This window comes from Heteronotia binoei, chromosome 3 (assembly GCF_032191835.1).
Source record: "Heteronotia binoei isolate CCM8104 ecotype False Entrance Well chromosome 3, APGP_CSIRO_Hbin_v1, whole genome shotgun sequence".
Classification (NCBI taxonomy): Eukaryota; Metazoa; Chordata; class Lepidosauria; order Squamata; family Gekkonidae; genus Heteronotia; species Heteronotia binoei.
This window is the reverse complement of record NC_083225.1, coordinates 69,117,342-69,139,136: the sequence shown is the minus strand read 5'-3', so window position 1 is coordinate 69,139,136 and position 21,795 is coordinate 69,117,342. Positions and strand designations below refer to the sequence as shown.

The following is a 21,795-nucleotide window of genomic DNA, read 5'->3' as shown; positions in this document are numbered from 1 at the left end:
ATTATCCCCTCACGAGATAACACTGATTATGAACCTTTTCTAACAATTGGGCTCATTAAAACAAAGGCTCCTTATTTGAAAATGTTTGTATGTTAGCTCTGTCACATTGCACAGTGGCCCCAGAGGCTCATAGGAGCCAATGCATGATAAGCTTGGGTAACAATAATGATAGGTTTTCCTATCAATAGCAATAGGTTTTCCTATAAATCTCTACCTTGAGGTGACTGGTAGAAAAATGGTTTTGCAAGGCAGCCTTTAGTTCAAATAACTTGTTCTTGGTTCACAATCCAGAATTAACTGGACTCCAAAAGTCATCAGTAAGTGGGTTGTGTTCAGTTAATTTTCATGTTCAGAATCACTGAAATGAACAAGTTCCTTGTTCTACATTTGGGGATTAGAGCATTATGTAATTCACATTATGATCCATAATTTCTTCCTAACCCAACCATACAAAATGGCTGTAAAAGAAAGACAGCTGTCATGTGATAACTCTAGCCAGTTTTCCAGCAATGGAGTCAAGCTAGCCAGTAATCCTATCAAGCACTTCTCCTGAGAAGGCTATCTCTTAGCCATGAGAATTCCTTTAGCAAATGCTTCTGTCCCGTCCCTGAACCTTGCAGTTTTTCTCCTTTACTGCCCTACTCTCTGTGGAAGACCTGGAGAGTGGCTGCCAGTCTGAGTAGACAGTATTGACCTTGATGGACCTCGTCTGATTCAGTCTAAGGCAGCTTCAGGTGATCTTGTGTGTTCTCTCTCAATTTTGCATGCTCCTCTAAGCATCACAATGTATAAATATATTATCTGACACATCCCAAGTTTTTGCCCTCTCCTTACCCAGCAGATCCATTCTTTGTTTATTGTTCTAGAACTCCAGGGTACCATCCTTGCTTCTTTGCCTGTTTCTTTTTCTTGGCTTCTGCCCGGAGGAAACAGTATTCACCATAGTGAAATAATGAAATAAGTGGATGTTTCCTCCTTTCAGCCACATATCAGCTGAATATTACAGAAATGTGGCACGTGTTCTGAATAGCCAAGGGAATTGTTGATGTTCTCCAACTTTCCATCTATTACACTCAACCTCAATAGAGGGAAGGATGCAGTGTCAGCTGCAAGCTTGACTGGTACAGGGGTGGGATTCTTCAGGAAGCCTGTGACAGATAAATGCCCTGAATGCTGAATGTTGGTTAGGCTTGCAATTATTTTAAAGTTTAAGAAGTGGGCACAATAATACAGTGATTTGTCAATATCTTGTAAGTGTAGTGCAGTTGAAACCTTTAAAGGCACAGCCTTAAAAGTTATGTACATTTAATTAAAAATATTCAAAAGAATATGCATGGTTCCTATCCACATTTTTCTAGGTACATACTGTCAAAAATGGATTAGAATCACACATTCAGAAGCAGCTTTTCCCTACCTATTTGTATTTTAAACTGATTGTGGAGATAAAATAATGCAGCTAATGTTGCTGACAGAGACATGTTGGTGAAAAAAAGCATTTTGATATTGTTCTGCCACATCTTCAATAATCTTAATTTATTTTCATCTGATAAAATGTTTCATTCTATGCGTGGCAGCTAATGGGAGGCCTTTGGGTAAAACTACATTTCAAATGCAAACAGGTTGTAAAAATATCAGTGCTCTAGTAGCTACTTACTATATAATGTTTTCTTTGCCTTCATAAAATATGTAATTCAGAAAGAAGCAGATCGCTTTAACTGCTGTATTCTTATTAAACCGAGCAACTTTATGGATATGACTGCATGCCCAACTTGCATACGATTGCAGACCCAACTTTGTGTAGCATGTTAACATAGCTAAGTGTAGCTGTGTGGTGCTTGTCTGGGATATTTTGCTACATATATCTTTATCCCTCATTATATGTTTGTGTACCTGAGGGCCTTAGAATTATATCCCACTGGAATCTTTGTGCTTGGGAGATTGAAAGCTTGTAAACCAAACAGCCAGGATGAGATCACAACCCTGGCCCAAGATAACTTGTATAGAAATATTTAGAGTTTCCAGATTTGTAATCCTTGTCCGAGAGCCTCACAATTCACATTATTGTTCAGAAGCCTCATATGAGCAGGGACTCCCAATTTAAAACTCATCTCACATACATACCCTAATCCACTTGGATTGAAGCTGATATACCCAGTGCCGGATTAAACCCTGTGGAGGCTCCTAGGCAGTTAAAATCTTGGGGGGGGGGCCTTGCAAATTATCTCAGTCGGAGCACCTGCCCTGCTGCCCGTGGCCCCCACTGAAGCCTGCAGGCACCCTTTGACAAAGCTGTAGGGGAAAGGCAGAGAGAAGTAAACTTGGCGACTATGCCAGCAGCCACCACACCAGGCAAGTCAGGCATAGAGTGGCTCAGTTGCTGGCTGTGCATGCAGGGTGCGAGGGCTGCATGAAGGGGGGAAACCAGAGCTGGGAGCCAGCCTGGGGCCCCTAAAAGTGGGGGGGTCCATAGGCCAGTGCCTACTTGGCCTGATTGTTAATCTGGCCCTGGATACACCACCAATAATGCTGCTCTGTTAACTGTACATAAATTTTAAAAGGTAAAGATAGTCACCCGTGGAAACACCAGTCATTTCTCACTCTGGGGTGACGTTGCATCACATTTTCATGGCAGATTTTTATGGGGTGGTTTGCCAATGCCTTCCCCAGTCATCTACACTTTATCCCCAGCAAGGTGGGTACTCATTTTACTCACCTCCGAAGGATGGAAGGTTGACTCAACCTTGAGCCGGCTACCTGAAACCCAGCTTTCGCTGGAATCGAACTCAGGTCATGAGCAGAGAGTTCAGACTGCATTACTGCAGCTTTACCACTCTGTGCCACGGGGCCGCTATCACTGGATAGCTCAACGGGAATGTCTACTCTGTGTGCACCAGCAGTTAAGAGAGGCAATTTTCATTCTAAGGCTTATTATGAAAAAGGTTTTAAGTACTTATATAAAATCTTTGGTGCAACTATATTTGTAAAACTGATACTGGAACACAGAACTAAATTTATGAGGTGACTGGAACACCTTCCCTGCAAGAAAACATGAAAGCAGCCGCAAATGCTTGTGACTGAGGAGAAGTGATAGGGTTTTGTGATCAATTAACTGGGATAATGGTTTAACTGCTGTTTTAGAAGAGCATGTTAGGCCAAAATGGCCTTCTCCAAAATTTCAGGAAAATTTGTTAAGTGAAAAATTCAAGATGTCCACCACTAAACTGTAATTTTAACAAACGTCTCCTTACAGATGAAGGGTATTTCAGGTAATCTGTTCTATAATTGTAAAGTACCATTGAAATGTTCTAAAATAATTTTAACTTTTATAAATGGTTGTGTATGTCTTGGATTCACTGGGCATTTGGGGGCTGCAGCTAGGAGAGAGAGCCATACTCTGTGGCTAGAAATCTTTTAACTGAGATGCCTTTGGTTTTGCATTTGTGTAACTCACTGAGATACCAAAAACAACAGGAAAAAAATGCCCCCAGAATCATTACCTCTATATCAGCCTGCCTTATCGCTGGATGTTGTATGATAATATCACTTTGAGTTGTTAGGAAAAGCAGAGTTGTAAGGAAAATCAGATTTAATGAGACACAGCCATCAGCAGGTTGCTTGTATGAGAATCTACCCCTGGTCTGACAGGCTTATAGGAGCATGATGTTTATGGTTGTCCAGAAGGATACATATCTACTAGTTTTCTCTTATATGTAGTTGGTAGAACTCAAGATCAAAACCATGTCAAAGTGTTGACTTTGTCTTCATTGGTCACCACTTGAAAGTTTGGGATCTAGATATTATCTTCATCTGACTGCCTAAAATCTTAAATAGTACCAGAAGAGGTAATTAGCAAGCTTGGCTGATAGACTTAAATATGTCTTCATTGCATGTTCAAAGGCAATTTTTTCAATATAGTAAAAAGTGTAAAACCCCATGTGTCTGTGAAGAAATGGAAATGCCTCAGCAGTTTCTTTGGAACACAATGCCTTACAGTCGATCACTACTTTCTCTCCATCCTGACACATAGGCTCAACCTCATGTGCAACATATACTGCCATTACTACCACATTCTTACATTTTGAATCAATCATAATAGGTTTTCTTTCATAACCGTAATTCAAACATGACAGCAAATGTAGGAATTATTGGATTTGTTTCTGGGTAGTACTGGGAAGTCAGTCTCACAAGAAGACAACAGTTATTTTTAATTGAGAGTTGCTGTGCCATAGCTCTGCATTCAGTTCTTTGGAAGAGCTAGAGGTTTTAGCTTGCTGATCCTGTGAACATCGTCTGGAAGTCTTTTGATCTGAAGAGTTGGTTTCTGTTCCTGAATCTGTTTGTAGTGCTAAATGGTACATTCTAAAATCAAAGCAGAAGGAAGGTTGTGAAGATACCTTATCTCCTTGAGAAGGCAAGTGGGAGAGCAGTATTGGCATAATCTCCTCACATAGTCTTTATCAGCTTGTTTTTCACTGGGTTCAGGGTGATGCTCGCCAAATAAATTTTAGGTTAATTAATGCAACACCTCTGTCACTTGGTTCAACCAGGTCCAGCTTTTTCAGCTAGTTGTAGATCTGAGGCAATAATTCTAGAATGAAACAATCTGATAGTAGGTTTGGTCACATCAAATAGATCACAGTCAAATTCTGTGATGCAGGTATTCATTCTGGACTGCTTCGCATCTGCATTTAATCAAGTGGCAGAATTCTTACTGTGATGTATTGAACATTGCTTGATGTTTGCAGTGATATGTTGCCCAGCTCTGTTTACAGAACTTATATTTCTTATTTGAGCAGCATATCCTCAATTTTCAGAATGCATACCCAGCCAGGCTTCATCTTTGAGTCCTTGTTAATGGTCAGCAAGTCAAAGATAAAGAAGCATTTAGTTACCTGTGATGGATGGTGTAAAATAGTTTCTCATGCATGTTCAGGTAGCATTGCCAGCCCTTTGGTGGGAGCAGGGGATCCCCCATTTCATGGGCTCCTGCCCACCAGCAGCCAACTGGCTGGTGGGGAAGGCAACCACCTCCAACAGTCAGCACCCAGTGTGACATCCCCACCATGATGACTTCATGTGAAAGTGATGTCATCATTCTGGGGATGTCATGAGTGGCAATGGTGCCTCATCCTTCACTCCTGGAAACTCCCTTCCACCCCTCTGCTGGTGAGAAAGCAGGACCTGGCAACCCTATGTTCCAGACTGCTTCCACAGAACAGAGAGCCAGTTTGGTGTAGTGGTTAAGAGCAGTGGAGTCTAATCTGGAGAACTAGGTTCTATTACCCACTCCTCCACTTGAAGCCAGCTGGGTGACCTTGGATCAGCCATAGTTCTCTCAGAGCTCTCTCAGCTCACTGTACGCCTAGCTTGCCACAAAAGAGCTAAAGCTTCTGACTGCCAGACAATCCTAGGATCTCCTGGCTATACTACACACACTACCGTATGATGATTATTTATTCCACACAACAGCAATGCTTGTTGATCACAACCATTGTTAACAAGTTGTGGGTTCGTAGGCATGTACAGTGGTGACAGAAGCTCCACATAGGATTTTCCTCTGCACTTTTCTTTGCAGCTGCCATTCCCCCCACTTTTCACATTTTTAAAATTAAATTGGTGTATGAAAGACAAACAAGGCTGAGGAAAAGGCTTCTCCCCCTCCCTAGCTGCTTAGTGATCAAAGCTTGTCAGCTCAGAACTGCCCCCCCTTTCATCCCTCCTTTCACAGCCCCCACTGAGAGCACTTCTCAGATGATTTCCACACAGGGACAGGTTTGTGTAATTTACCCATTGCTACTGGGGCTGCCAATTTTTTTAAAAGCCACATACACACACACCAGTGGTGGGGAAATGGGCTGCCATGTAGCAGGGAAAATGGCTGTCATGTAGATGGAACTGGGAAAATCTGGGCTTTCCTACCTCAATGGCAGCCATCCAGGCTTTGCTGGGATCTTTCTCAAAACTTTGCAGCAAAGCAAGCTGAGGCGGGAGGGGATGAGAAATGCTGGAGAAGCCTAGGAGGGGTATAAAAGCAGGAATAAAAGCACATTCTGAACAGCATCAGACCCATGTGGAAAAGATCAGTTGGACTCTAGGTCCAGTCTGCATGCTGTTTTTGCAAAGTGAGAGTGAGCTGCATAGCATGATTAGAGCCCAACAGAGAAGGAGTCCAGTTTGAGGGATGGGGAGAAAAAGGGAGGGGTTCCCAACTTCCCAGCCACCAACTACTGGTACAGTTCAGTGGGGGGGCACTCCCTCAGCTTTGTGGCTGACTCCCTTCACTAATACTGGCGTGAGGAAAGCCCTCTGGTTGTGGGGAGAAGAAATGGTAGCCAGCAGGGGATGAGGGCTGTGGGTGGGGAATTTAAAAATGCTGAACCTTCCCATTTACATGGCAAACAAGCAAGCCCACTTGGACTGTGACCCTGCAAGGAAGATCATACCAAAGCAAGTTTGGGAAAACAATGCGGGAATCCACAGAAAGTGGACATTTGGAGGCTGATGCCTTGTGGTTCTTCCAGAGAGAAAAAAAATCCTTCATGTTGACAGCCAAAGTGGAGCAAAGCAGCTGCCTGACAGCAGCTCTGCTTTCAGAGAGCCTGTAGTCAGAGCCATTTCCCATGCTTGTCACTGTCATTAGCTTGTAACCATGGTAGCATCATGCACAGGGGTACACCATGACTGCTTCCAGCATTTGGGTTCTCAAGGCATGGCTATCTACAACAATATTTGTTAAAACAAGAATGTTGGATAAATCTGATCTTTTGAACACCAGTATATATATATATATATATATTTAAAAATCCAGTGAAAATGGAAGGAATCTAAAAAGGGCAGATTAAGTTGAAAATCCTATAAGGTTCCATTTTGCAGCTCTACTACTAGTCTTAATTGCCAAGCACTGAAATAAATGATATGCTTTGTTTTTAGTGCAATGAATGACCATGCAGTACATGGGGGTTGAGGGCTGTGGGTGTGGAGTTTGAGTTGCACAAATACACGGTGGGAAAGCAGGGAAAGAAGGAAAAAAACAGCAACAGCATCTAACCAGGGACAAATAACCTATGTGGAAACGGCTGGTGTTACATGGGCAGTCTCCTAGAAAAGCAGGAGCAAAGCTGAAACAACCTTGAACTGGATTTGCCAGCCTAGCCACATAAGTGATCAACAAATCATCATCCATTCTGCTTATTGCAGTGAGTCTAAGGCACACTGAACTGTCACATAGCTGAGAATAATACAATGGATGACTGATAGAAATTGTGTACATCATTTTTTTCTGAAAAGTTCATTCTCTATCCGAAGTATAGACTTTTAAAAATGGTGTCATTGCAGATAGACCCCCATACCTTTTATTGTCTCTCAAACTGAAAACTAGAAGCCTACAAAAGAAATCCTCCAAGATAGATTAATGCTGTTCAACAAGCCAAGCTGGTTTGTTCAGGGTTTTTTTAAAGATTGAATTGGAGAGTCTGTGCTTGTGTGGCCACTACAGTGCCTGGTACCTATGGAAGGAAAAGACTAGGCTGATAATAAAGTGTAGGAATAGTGCTACCTTGTTGGCTTTGTTCTCAGTAACACAGAGAGACATCTAGTCCTGTGCCACCTGACTCTGTGAAGGATTCACTGTAAAATAGGAACTGTGTGGATAGACCAAGATGTGTTTTAGTCTGTCTGTAGCAGTAGAAAAGACGAAGAATTCTAAAGAAGTGTGCAGTGAATCACAAAGGATCATACCCTACCTCAAATTGTGTTAGTCTTTAAGGAGCTGTGTTTGAGACATGTATCTGTCTCTCCTTTTCGCAGTTTGTTTTCCTCACCTATGTTCTGGGGGTAGCCTGGCTTGGAGTCTTTGGCTTCTCTGCGGTCCCAGTCTTTATGTTCTATAACATATGGTCAACCTGTGAAGTCATCAGATCCCTCCCGGCGAATATGACAACTTCAGCAGACCAGATCTGTGTGGATATCAGGCAATACGGTACTTATTTTAATCCTGATTAAATGCTTTGATCCTCTTTCCTTGTCCTGTCTTCAGCAGGGTGGGAGGACTAGGAAAGCAAGCAAGTGTGGAGTCTCTGAACATGTCATTACTTTTTCAATTAATGCAGATTGCAGTGACCTCTTTCCAGATACATCTAGTTGATCTGCATTTGGCAAGTCATTTATCTAAAGTGATTTCATGGCTGTTATCCGCATTACAATATCAGGCTTAATAATAAAACAATCAGCTAAATAAACTGCTTAAGCAAGCCTGACCTCGTCATCAAATAGCTAGAAAACATATCAAGCTAGTCTCTTGGATTAGTCTTCAGTGTATTCTTATTTACTGTTTCGGTAACAATCCAAATTATGCATAGAACAATTCCATCCAGTTTCCTTCTTCATACCTATTTTAGAATGGATGTAATAAAGCAACCAGCAAAAATGTGTAGTTATAACATGGCTATGTGCATAGCTAGATTTCTGCTCTAAAAACTATCGAAAATTATTTTTTCCCCTGCGGTTATCTAGAACTGCAGTGTTTGTTTACTGTCATATTCATGCATGGGGGTGGGAAATAGCTACTTATACATGAATGCATCAATCTGCGTTATACTGAAACAAACCATTGGTCCTACAAAGTCAGTATTGTCGCAGTAGACAATACCTTGATGGATCACTAGACTGACAAGAGGTTCTCTGGGGTCTCAGGTTGATATATATCATATCACTGGCTACCTGATCCTTTTAACTGGGGACTTCAGGCATTCAGGACCTTCTGAATGCAAAGCAGAGATTCTACCAAAGTGCCATGGCCTAATCTCAATTTAGGGCACAACTAGATGTTACAACATTGATGATTCTGACCCATGATTTTGCCATTTTACATATGAACGCAAGCATCAGCCTTACTCTCCAAACGTATTTCCTCCTTTCCCCTACCTGCAATGAGGTTGGCAGTCCAGAACGGGAAATAATTATAAAATTTGCTGTCTGACTTTTCAGTTCATTGTATTAGTTCTATGTATACATTCTGTTTTTTATGATTTTGATGCTTTTATTATATGTTGTGCATTGCCCAGAGCCCTGCAGTAGCAGGGACTGGGTGATTCAGTGATAACAACAATATCAAAATGCTGCTAGGGCCCATTGAGGCCTGCAAGTACAGTGTGACCGGAGCTCTTCTCTCCCCCCCCCCCCCATATACCTTTACAAGTGTTGAAAAAGCCACCAGGGCAACAAAAAACCAGAGATACCAAGACAATAAGGCAAAGGAACAAGAAGTAAATGAGGACAGAAACTGGACATTAGACATGGAATCCCGTGATCTTTTTATGCCCCTCTAAGATTCTATTTGGTTTTCAGACTCTCCCTGAGTTTTTCCAGTTTCTTTGATATTGTGAGGGCTGGGCATTCTTTTTCTTTAAATGGAAGAGATTTATCAAGATTCAGCGTGGCCAACACATGTATTTTCTTTGGCAACCGTACTTAAGTTTTGCAGATGACTACAAACCATAATCTCCACTTAGGTAGTTTGTGTTGTCTTGTGGTATTTTTTTTAAAGCCCCAGAAATAAGCTTTTTTTTCCCCTGAGAAAGTTCTATAAATATTTTCTACTATAAGGAAGGCAACTATGGAAATGTCTGTGTCATCCATGTGTGATTAGCTTGTGTGATTGATGGTAATGATTTGGCAATGAACCAAAGCAGCAAGGGGAGATGGGGTAAATGAGGTCATTATATCTGGCTACAATTGCAAGCTCCACTCCTGAATTTAAGGCAATTCTTTAAAAGTTGCAGACACCTCAGCAATCCCTTTACAGAACCAGTGTAAGTAATAAGCACAGCATATGACAGTGTCCATAGTGACTAAAACAACCATTTGTCTGCCATATGGGAATCCTAGATCTGAGAACATCTCTTGGCAAGGGGAATGGATCCTGGATGTAGAGAAAGAACACAGTCAGAGTGATTTTGTACTTGCTTATGCCAGCTCCAGATTGAACTGGTCAATATGTGGGTGCACAGTGAAAGAACACAACTTGCATGTAGGTGGGGAAGGGAAATGGATTTCAGGAAAGGAGAATGATATCATCCCATTGCTCTAATATGTTTTCTTTTGGTATTTTAACTTCAGGGATCATCCCTTGGAATGCAGTACCTGGCCGAGCATGTGGGTCAGCCTTAGCAGAAATGTGCAACACACCTGAGGTAAGGGAGGCTGGAACACCTAAGTGCTTTCTTGCTTCATCCCCATTTGAAAGCTTATCTTGAAAACTAGGACATAATTGTGTTTGACAATCTGTCATTGCTTTTTTTTTTAAGGCCAAGATTCTTAATTATCCTGAATGAATGGCAAAATGTCTTGCAGTGTCTTGATTTGTCTGGAGTGCTTGTGATACCAGAATACATTGTGGATAGATGGATAAAGAATAGTGAAAGTCTTTAATATAGCTGAGATACATTCTAGACTAGATTCTGGCACCAAGAGCTGTGCCAAATTTGTGTAGAAAAGGTTAATATATGGCAAATGCCTAAAGGCAGTCTGTACTTCTGTTGTACTAGTGAATGCCACTTTTGAGGATGTTTTTAAAACTTTAATTAGTCTTCCTGGCAATATTTTCCCCACCCTCTACCCTCATGTAATGGTTGGTGACTTCTGTCTCAATGTATTTATTCAATTTGTATCCTGCCCTCCTCCCAAACAGGCTCAGGGTGGGTACCTTCATAAAATCCACAGTATTAGACAAATCAACAATTAAAATGTATCTTAAAATATATATCTAAAACCAGCAATCAGTATAAAATGACTGATGCCTCAACAGATCTCAAACAAGAATCCAGGTGGCCATTTGCATGAGGTCACTGGGGGCGGGGAGGGCAATTAAAAAGTGGGCATCCGCTCCTCAACTGATGGCCTGGAGGAAGAGCTCTCTCTTACAGACCTTGCAGAACTGTAATACGTCCCACAGAGCCTTGATCTCTAATGGAAGCTCATTTCCCCAGGTAGGGCCCAGGCTGAAAAAACCCGGGCCCTAGTTGAGGCAAGTCAGACATCCCTGGGGCTGGGGACCACCAGGAGGTGTTGATTAATAGATTGTAAATTCCTGCAGGGCTCATATGGGGTGAGGCAGTCCTGGAGGTATGCTGGCCCCTGGCTGTATAGCGTATCTGAAGAAGTGTGCATGCATATGAAAGGATATACCCAGAATAAAATTTTATTAGTCTTAAAGATGCCATGGGACTCAAACTTTGTTTTTAAAAATGAAGTTAATAAAGGCATCACTTTTACTTTGAAGAACAGACAGCAATTAGGTATTACTCTCAGAATATGTCCTCTCTTCTCCACAGAAAAGTGTTAGCTTATGTTGATACTGATTGGACAGCTTTGAACCACAAGCCTCATATCCATTTCTAGCTGCAGTAGAGCTACAGTGCTCTGTAGTTAGGCATCACTCATGGCCAGGCATGTTGAGTAACTTTCGCCTTATTGTTCTGCCTTCTTGTTGTTGTTCATCATCATCTTTCGTCCATTTCCCCATGGGGGCTCAGGGCAGAGTACATCAGTATAGATAAGTCACAATAAAATTACAATGAAATCAGTTACAATAACTAGTTAATAGTACAGCAGATGGTATAGTAAGACGATACAAGTGTGGTACCGTAGGGGGAGGCCAACTGATCTAACAAGTAGATGTACCGCCTCATCCAAAAGCCTGGGGGAACAGGTCCGTTTTACAGGCCCTACGAAAGGCTAACAAGCCAGGTAAGGCCCAGATCTCCATAGAAGCTGATTCCACCAGGTCAAGGCCAGGACTGAGAAAGTTCTGGCCCTCATAAAGGCAAGACGGGTATCTCTTGGGCCAGGGAAGGTCAAAAGATCTTGGGAGGCCAAAGGAAGCGACCTCTGGGACATATATGTGGAGAGATGGTCCCGCATTGTGTTGTTGGCATATACATACCAAAAATATGGGACACGCAAATGCTGTGTATGCATGGGCCAAAGGAGTTGTGAATGGTGATGACCCTACATACATGATTTTTTTTAAAATACACGAGGACTGATTCATGCACTTGAATTTCTCTGTGCGAACAGGTATCTTGCTCCTTGATCAGCATGGAAGATTAGTATAATTATGATTTTACACAATGGAACCATCAGTTCATGATTGTAGCCACGATCATGGATATAACTGCCAATTCCTCCTGTTCAGGGTCTGGTTCACACAGACCGTTTCAAGTGTCACTTGAGTAAAAAACCATATAAAAGTCTTTGGCAGTATTTACCAACGTTACTGATCTCATTACAGTGGCAGAAATAATTATATTGCTGTTGCATAGAAGTGATTGTCTCTTCAGAAATATGTACTTGTCATTGCCTACAAGTCCTGGAGTCAGACTTTCTTCTGTGGTATGCAGCCTCCTAGGAGCTGGGTTAAGATGTTCTGGTGCGCAACAAAATTTCTGAAATTATTTTTCCTCCTCCTTACTGTGTTATAGTTTTATTTGTCTTACCACCTGTTCATTGTGGCCTGTGCTGGAGCTGGTGCGACTGTCATAGCCCTGGTGAGTATGTAACCTATTGCCTCTTCTAAAATAACAATCTATTGCCCTTTCTGAGGTAGCCATTCAAATATTATTGATCGCTTTAAACTGATGCTTGTTGGTACATGGCCGTAGTTTCCTCAGGACTTTCCTTGTAGCAGACAAGAGCTTGTGTTTCCCAGGGAAGTGCTGCACCAAAACAAGCTTTGTAAATAATTTTTGCTACATTTAACCCCCACCCTGTTGCATGGTCAATTTTTATGGCATTTTCTGACTATAATTATTTTGGTGTTAGTGTGTAGAATTTAAGACGTTTCAGAATTTTTCTATCCTTGGAAACTTTTTTTTTAAAATATGCCTGTCTTTCCTTCCTTTAAGTCTGGGAGTATGAAAGCTTTCTTTTGGTTGCTTAGAGGTAGGCAAATTTACTGAGCAACTCAAACCATTCAGCTGATTGGAAACAGAAGAATAGACCCCTTACAGTTGAGGAATTGTTTCAACAGCCAGTTTTTAATCTTGTCAGCCAAATTCCGGTGAAGTAATGAATTATTGCTGTGCTTCCCTCTGCCGCAGCCAGGCCCGCCTAGTTAGTTGATATAAAGAGGGAGTTTCCATAGCTCTCATTTGGAATCATTGCCTGCCACTGTACTTTTTGAGTCTAACACAAAGAACTGCCTCAAGGGCCTGAAGAACTTGTCTCTTACATGCTGTATTTTGTTCTCTTCCACCAGCTGATCTACATGATGGCTACCACATATAACTATGCTGTTTTGAAGTTTAAGAGTCGGGAAGATTGCTGCACTAAATTCTAAATTGCCTAAGCTCAGTAAACAGCTACATTCTGTAGCTTGAAATACCACTGACACCCTAGACTAAGAGTCTAGCTTTTGAAGTTTGTTACAGTCAATTGTAAATAGCTTCAGTAAGCGTCTGTTAAGCATATTAGATTAATACAAATTATTTCTTGTATATGAATAAGAATGTGGTTGAGATCTGGCTGCTTTCTATACTATGAGAAGGTGCAGTTATTTTTTAGCAGTGTTGTAAATCATCCTTTTAAAGGAGGGCTTTTATTTTAACGAGCTATTTTTCTAACTATCATCTCTGAAACAATTACTGGATCGATTTAAGGGCCTGTAATAAGTTATTTTATGCCTGCTGTTCACTAATCTGAAAAATAATAAAGCATCTGTTCTACAATAGATGACATGCAAAAGGACAAGCTTGATTCTTGATAGTGGCCAGTGACTGCCTTGAACTTCCAAGACTCCTTTCACAAAGTATTGCTTTGTTTAAAAAAAAAGTGTTACCCATTTGCCTCTTATTCCACCATATAAAATAAAACAGCCTCAGTTTCAAAGCCACTTTACCAGAAAACCCCCATAAATGGAACTTTCTCTGGTCAAATGCTTTGAGACACAACTAATTTGGCTCACTGAAAGTCTCTTGATGAATTGAAATACCAACTCATTTTTTTTTCTTCAGAAGACAAAGCCCACCCAGTTTTCTAGCTGCAGCATGTAAACACATCCCCAGCCCTTTTGCTAGGTCCCCTGCTTGTGAGAAAGAGCAGATATTGGCTGCATTATGGCACCACATATGCCACTGAAGTACATCTCAATGGCTCTGTCTTGATGTATAATCGGCCCACATGGCAGGATGATGGTCAACTATATTTTCCTCTAGTCAGTATCCTGGGAAGGAACTTTGAAAAACTTATGCATACATTTCCTTGAACCCACACTGGGGGGCTTGATGGGGGGAGAACTATGACATTGTCAAGTTGCTCTGGTAGGCTTCAGCATGTAAACTTGCAAGTATTTTCAAAGCTTTCCTGTTTCTGTTGTTCTTCTGCATTAACGCTTTTGTTCCTATTTCATACTAACTTTTGCCAGCTGTTCCTTAATAGAATGACGCATGCAACGTTTTGGAGACCTTTAGGAAACCCTTCTGTCTGCCTATTCAATAATGTAGAATAACTTTTGTATTAATCTGACTCACTGCCTGCTTTGCCTCTTGACATGCTCACTAGCCATCATGCTCACCCTTCTCTTCCAGATCCACTTCCTCATGATACTCTCCTCTAACTGGGCCTACTTAAAGGACGCAAGCAAAATGCAGGCTTACCAGGATATCAAAGCAAAAGAAGAACAGGAGCTCCAGGATATCCAGTCTCGGTCCAAAGAGCAACTCAATTCTTACACATAAATGTTTGCCAGAGTCCTTTTTGGAAGAATTTTGTAGCTCTGACAAATCAACACGCAGCTGTTCTGCAGTACAGGTGTATGTCCAAGCAAATACCGAAGTGTAAAAACTTCATATTCATGCTCCTGGGCCATGTTCATAGGGAAAACCTTGCAGTGGATATCCTTCATTCCTTTAGTACTGAGTTTGGAGTTGGGGGGGAAGGGAGAATGGGGCAGGTTGAGTATCATCCTCGTTCTAGGCCACGAAGCACACACACACAACCAAGTAAAATATCTTTATGGATGCTCTTGGTAATTATGAAAAATTACTGATATAACAAAAAATGTCTTTCCGAGTGGAATACTGCAGTAAGTATTCAGCCCTGCAAGGACTAGAAGATTTTAAAAGGCTGTACATAATTACACAGGTGTAACTAAGATTCTAGTGCTTTAAACTAGATAAAGGTATTCCTTTTATGCTGAATGCTGATGGTTGTATTTGTTTTCAGAAAGTTGTAAATCAGCTTATTCAGTCTATCTCAAAATTAAAACTAGGTTTTGTGGTCTAAATTGTAGAAATATATTCTGAGCCACTCTCCTTTTTCAACAATGCTATAATGAGCCACTGTTCTACTGCACTTACCTGAGTAAGTTGGGTGCTGAATGTCCCCAAGTTTTGTTATTTTTAGAAGTGTTTGATGGAATGTAAGACAGACCCCCACAGATCAGGATAATGATTCCCCTTCTCTGAAAATAAATGTCAGCTTTGCCTTAATGTTTATTTTCTATAAATGTCTTAAGCATTTATATAGCAGCAGGAGGTCATTATACTGTCTGTGTTTTATCTAAGTGGAAAGTATTACCTAGTTGAACTGACACTGACTGAACTGCGTAAAGTGAGATAATTTGTAGATTAAAAAAACAAAAACCCATAGCCATACTGAGCACTGCACAACTACCCATCTGAATTTTGGTGCTCAACATACAGTTATAGACAGTGCTTTTTTGTTTTCTCTTACAATAAGAAACTGTGGTGTTCAGTAAAGTATTGGGTGCCATTTTAAACCTATTTCCCACAGAAATCTGCTTTCTAATATTTTTGGAAACATTCAGTGCTAGCTTGAGTACTAGTGATGGTATATTTTGGTGTGCTATTTTTTAAAAAATTATATAAATGTTGGAGAAAAAGTACATCAGTGAGTTTTAAATCAGTAAAAAGTCAAGTCCATACATCCACATTAATGTGTGGTTTGATTTGTTTTGAATGTTTGCTGAATATTAAAATGCTCCTGTAGGCCATGCAGAAGTGTATAAAAATAAAAGGAAGCACATTTCTTTAGGAAGGTTAAATAAAATAAATGTGGAAAAGAAATTCAGGTATTACCTTGCTTTTTTGTTACATGCTTAAATCATTTTTTTAAAGAGGCAAAAATTCTTTGTAGAGCAGATGAAAAAATAGCTTAGTGTTTGTTTTTACCTGTTGCATGAAGGATACCAATTTCTACAGCAATGCAGGTGATGTTCTTTCTAGTTCAGTGTTTGCATAAAGGTAACAGACAGTGTCTTAAAGCCTAATTCTTTTCTAATTCTATGTAGCTATTATTGGGAGTTTTTGAAGTTTTGTTTAAGTAGTCTAATATTTTTTATGTAAAGAGCATTAAATTTTGCTATGTATAAATTTTTGTAACCTAACCGTGAATCAATATTTTCTATCAGTGCCAAGGGCTTCCTGTAGTTATATCCAAGTGTTACAATAAATATTTGTAGATAATAGAACCAATATTTTGTGTATGCTTATTTTAAGTATCCTTTTAGGCAACAGTTGAGCTAGTATAGACAGTCACTGTGATCTGATTAGATGGTACAACAGAATTAGGGGCTTTGAATTAGTAAAAAAATGAAATTAGTTTAAATAGAGAGAGGCTGCTTGTGGCTAGATCCAGTTGTATATCCACCTCATCCCATATGGTATTTCTCTACAATGGCCTGTGGTATAAGTAATCTAGTTCAGATATAATATGGAGATTTCTGTTTTCACCTGACAATTAGAGTTACCGTGTGTTGAGTTGGTGGCCTGTCACCTTGGGAATCCACTTCAAGACTCCCATGATGCCTTATCCTTTTAGCCAGTGGCAAGAGGAATTATGCTCCCAGGAATGAGTCTTCTGGTTATATAGATCTAATTCTAAACTGTCTGAAAGAATGGGGAATCTCTCTTTCAAAATAATGGCTTCTACAATTTTCTTTAGATAATTAGCAATGTCTGATCGGATACAGAACCACTGGAGCTCTAGGGTGGAGGAAAGAAAAAAAATTAAAATAAAAAGGGATCCATTTACACAATACAGCGCAGATTGTCTGCATCAAACCACATGATTTTACTCTTACCAAACTTCATCACCAGCTAGTTGTAAGCTGCATTGTACAGACAAGGCTTACAGTCTCTCATGGTAAAGTTTTTTCAATGTGTCTATCTCATCCATGTTCTACTTACATTCAGTATTTTCTATACAAGTTGGCAGTAGGACAGAAGAAAACCCTGTGTTCTAAGGTCAGGTAATTTAGACTTTAGGTGGGTAATAATTTATAGATCATCTCAAATTATAAAGACTACGGATCAAAATGGTCTTTCTGAATCTTTAAAAGGATACCAGAAAAATTTCAAATGACAGATAATCTAATGTCAAGCTACTTCCCAGTGTAAAGTTGTTACCATTAAGAAGGTCCTGTTTTCAGCTATTTCATTTGGGGTTGTTTATGTATGAACTTTTTTTTTGTCTTATAAGAGCTTTTATTTTTACACTGCACATCCAGCAAATGAAAGCTGCTGCAAAATACAATGTACGATATGTCATTCAAGCCTTTAAAGTTCTAAACTGCACCCCATGTTATCACTCAAGGAAGCTTTCAACCAGTCCCATTATGATCAAGTGAATTTTGTCACCATATTCTTAATGAAAAATAATAAGTTTGTATTCTTTTATTTCTGTTTCATACTACAGCATCACTTTACCCTTTTAAGTATAAAAGACCCATGCAGGATACAAAGCGCGCACACACACACAAAAATCTGCCTGATGTGATCTCTGTGTTTTGATAGCCTCATGAACTTGGGAACAGAATCTATGGTCCCTATTCTAAAGATGCAAAAAAGACAAAGAAAAGTACTGATGCGTTTTCATGGTTGTGGAAAACAATGCCTTGTTGCTTTCTGTTAACTGAAAGGACAAACATTGCTTACAATCCTAGCCAAATTCAGGTTTTAAAAATGCTTTTCCAATATAAACAGTATTAATAATCTAAAGGATTGCCTCATAAGACTTTAGCAGGCAACACAGTATGTAGCATCCAGTGCTTAAGCTTATCACTAGTGAATGTGCTATTCTGCACTTTAACAATAAGCTCATATTTGAGTAACATGACTTCAAAAATCAGTATGTACTTGTTATTTAATATTTTCAGTGTGCTTATTTCAAGACACGCACCCCACTTATTTGTAAGTACAATTAATATTTTACTTGTTGAAAAAACTGCAACAGTAGAAAAGTTTTCAAACAATGCCCAAATACAAGCAAAATATAAAAATGTCAGATATGGTATATGACCCATTATCAAGTCTGCAGCATAAATCCCAGAAGGCAATCATTTTTGAATTAACTGAAAATTGAGAAGTTATCTATTTCCTGTGATTGCTGTCTTGCTAAACATGATCGGGGTTTAGTAGTAAAGCCAGTTATTTGTAATGTCTACAGGAGTGGTGACCAGGGAGACAGTTTTTATCCAACCAGTCAGGGCATCACAATGGCTGTTCTCAGGCTAAAGTGGAATATTTTGAACAGGTGAAATTGATTGCTGGCACACCAGCTCACAAGGTAGTAAACAGGTGTGCCAAGTAAACAGTCTTTTGTATTGTGATTCAAGTCTCCCACAGTTTATAACAATCATGCAATTAGCTAAAGACTTATTTTGATGCAGTATTTCTTCACTCATTACGAGACAGAAAGTTTTCCCAAGACTGCACACATTCAGCATTTTGCTGTGTGATACTTTTATGATGGCTACCTTTCTGGGCGGGTAGTTGATGTTCACCAGAAATCTTCATCAGCTTCTCCCTGAAGGCTGCCGGCTGCACTAAAGCTAGAACACACAAGAGTGGACTTTGAAAGAAGCATCTTACAATAATGAGAACCCTACTTTCCTTCTTCAAGCTAGTCTTCCCCCAACTGGCAGAGTGAGCTGCTAGACAACTGTGTAATGTCATTTATTGAGCAAGTCAATGTTCTTTAATTTTAACTTGCACATGTATTTAACTTGTATGTATTTATTTTAGGTTACCAAATGAGAAAATTATATTCATTATACAATAGTTGTCACAGTGGTGAATAAAAGTTTCCCCAATCCAAAACGTCAAAATCAGTTCTGTGTTCCTTTAACAAAGGAATATGTTAAGCAGAAATGCCAAAAGTATATACCTATCCTCCCTTTCACCACCTGGGAGTTGCTCTGATGGTACTTCAGCATCTTCTTTCTTGGAAGTCTAGCAAATAAAAGAAAATTATTACTGGGTGCTTTAGCATCCCTTTACACTACTATTTTTGTATATAAATTTGTATGTGGGATTACTTAAGATGCTTGTTTACCAAAGTTGTTACCAAAATCAGTTACTGAGAACCTCCTCTCAGATACAAATCATTATGTAAATTCCGAAAGCTGTAACTGAAGTATGACTATTTGCAATCCTGGGCATTTAGGCAAAGCCTAAAGACCTGGTAAAACATGTTTAGTTTTAGGGTTTGTAGAATCTTTCGGGATCAAGTGCCGTGTTCTACTGGAGAAAGTTTTCCTTCCAGACGTTTCGTTCTCTGCACTCAGCACTGAGAACGAAACGTCTGGAAGGAAAACTTTCTCCAGTAGAACACGGCACTTGATCCCGAAAGATTCTACAAACCCTAATGATGTTACCAGCCGTGAAAACCTGAAATCTTTGATGTTTAGTTTTGCTCTTTAAGTGCCTGCAGCTTGCTAGTGTTACTGTCTAAAGTCTGAACTACTGCAGGCTCTGCATCAGCACTTTCTCAGTATCAAGAGAAGTAATTATGCCAACCCAATATGTTGTGCACCATGGTAAATTGGCTATGTATGGAAACAGAAGTTAAGTAAGAGCGAAGAAACCCAGGGATAGACAATTTATTCTTAAATGCCCACACAGAAAAAAAGCTAAAAATATGTAACCTTTTTTAATATAAAGAAGTGGATCCTCATTCTATGCTGTCTTGCATGTTTGAGTGAGAAAGGAAAGAAGAGCACAGCTGCAAACAGGAGTCTAAGACTGGATTTAAATGTAAAGCTGGATGGGCAAAAAACATTTAAAATCGAGCCTGACTGAAATTATGGGACTGCTGCTCCTGTTCCCCTGCAGTACATTAATTCCAAATCTCATTTGGCTTTCAGTTATGCAATTTCTATCTCCTGACAGAAAATATCACCTTGTTTGCAATCTCTTGCTCTTGATTCTGTTGAACCATTTTCATGTATTTCTCCAATGGATTACCACTATGGTCTTCAGCTTTCAGCAGACTGCCTTCTAATTCATCTTGTGTTTTTTCTTTAATTGCCACTGACTCTTGAACATGCTTAAGAAAAAAACAGAAGAGCGGTATTTGGGAATATGATCAACTAAACATTACCCATTAGTAACAAAATCCTTCTGTTTACATTAAATATGGACATACAATTTTATTAAACATATTTATAGCCTACCTTTCTGTTCAACAGGTTATTTGAAATCTGTAGTATCACTTAATGTATAAAAACAAACTCGGGCAGTAAAACAGATTAACTACCAGATAACATGTTAAATAACATTTTTAATTGCACAAAACAACAGCTTCAGCCAAACACCTTCCAAAACAAGGCCATCTTCAGAAGGAATCAAAACACTAGCCAGAAAGAAGCAGCAGAACTTTCTGTGGGAGTACATTCCACAGTCTCAGAGTCACTACTGAAAAAGTTTCACTCTCTCATAGTTGCCCTCAGTAGTTCAGAACTGTGGATACAGCGAAGGATTCTTTCAGTGCATCAATAGAGCTATATCAGAGAAAATGCCTTGACATACTGTGGTTCCAAACTGTGTTTTACAGACAATAACCAGGTCTTTGAATTGGTTCCACAAACTGTCAACCTGAGCCCCCTCAGTGGAACAATTTCATATCCAGAGCATGTTGGAGGTGTCGACAAGAGACTAAGTAAGGTTCCTATGATATGTATGAAGTAGGTGCTCGGATAGATACACTTGTTGCGCTGGCAGGGGAAGTAGCAGGGGGTGTGTTGTTTTATTTATTTATTTATTTATTTTATGATTTATATCCCGCCCTTCCCAACAAGTGGCTCAGGGCGGCTCACAACACAAAATTTCACATAAATAGAATTTAAGCATAAAAACAGTTAAAATAATTAATACATTTAAAATTTTAAGACATTTAAACCATTTAAAACATTAGGGACAGCAGACATCTAGTATAACTACACTTGGTTTCTTGTACCAGCTAGTCATAGGCCAGCCGGAAGAGGGTTGTCTTACAGGCCCTGCGGAACTGGGCAAGGTCCCGCAGGGCCCACACCTCTTCCGGCAGCTGGTTCCACCAGGAAGGGGCTGTAACAGAAAAGGCCCGGTCCCTGGTAGATTTTAAGTGGGCTTCTTTTGGCCCGGGGATAACTAGGAGATTTCGAGTTCCCGATCTCAGTACTCTCTGGGGAACATGTGGGGAGAGACGGTCCTTCAGGTAGGCAGGTCCTAGGCCATATAGGGCTATAAAGGTAATAACCAGCACCTTGTACCCGACTCAGTAAGCTATTGGCAGCCAGTGCAAATCCCGGAGCCCTGGCCGGATGTGCTCCCTTCTTGGGAGTCCTAACAGCAGCTGGGCCACGGCATTCTGCACTAGCTGCAGCTTTCGGGTTCAGCACAAAGGCAGCCCCATGTAGAGAGCATTGCAATAGTCCAACCTCGAGGTGACCGTGGCATGGATCACTGTTGCTAGATCGTCGCGCTCCAGGAAGGGGGCCAACTGCCTTGCCCGCCTAAG

General features: G+C 40.2%; 2 protein-coding genes across 8 annotated transcripts in view; one reads left to right on the top strand and one right to left on the bottom strand.

Moving 5' to 3' along the window:
• GPM6B (glycoprotein M6B) overlaps positions 1–16,490 on the top strand; it is a 166,817-nt gene extending 150,327 nt beyond the window's left edge. For 4 of the 6 annotated variants that reach the window (XM_060233978.1, XM_060233979.1, XM_060233975.1 and 1 more), the window contains 4 exons: positions 7,807–7,978; positions 10,117–10,190; positions 12,480–12,545; positions 14,583–16,490. In XM_060233978.1, coding sequence (XP_060089961.1) covers positions 7,807–7,978; positions 10,117–10,190; positions 12,480–12,545; positions 14,583–14,732 — 462 coding nt within the window. In that variant the 3' untranslated portion in view covers positions 14,733–16,490. Of the gene's footprint in view, positions 1–7,806; positions 7,979–10,116; positions 10,191–12,479; positions 12,546–13,255 lie in introns of all 6 variants that reach the window. The other 2 variants (XM_060233980.1, XM_060233976.1) reach the window with 1 other exon arrangement.
• Positions 16,491–17,661: 1,171 nt separating this feature from the next.
• Positions 17,662–21,795, bottom strand: part of OFD1 (OFD1 centriole and centriolar satellite protein) — a 32,857-nt gene continuing 28,723 nt past the window's right edge. For both annotated transcript variants that reach the window (XM_060233973.1, XM_060233974.1), the window contains 3 exons: positions 20,197–20,343; positions 19,183–19,247; positions 17,662–18,847 (listed from right to left, as the gene is read on the bottom strand). In XM_060233973.1, coding sequence (XP_060089956.1) covers positions 18,796–18,847; positions 19,183–19,247; positions 20,197–20,343 — 264 coding nt within the window. In that variant the 3' untranslated portion in view covers positions 17,662–18,795. The remainder of the gene's footprint in view (positions 18,848–19,182; positions 19,248–20,196; positions 20,344–21,795) is intronic.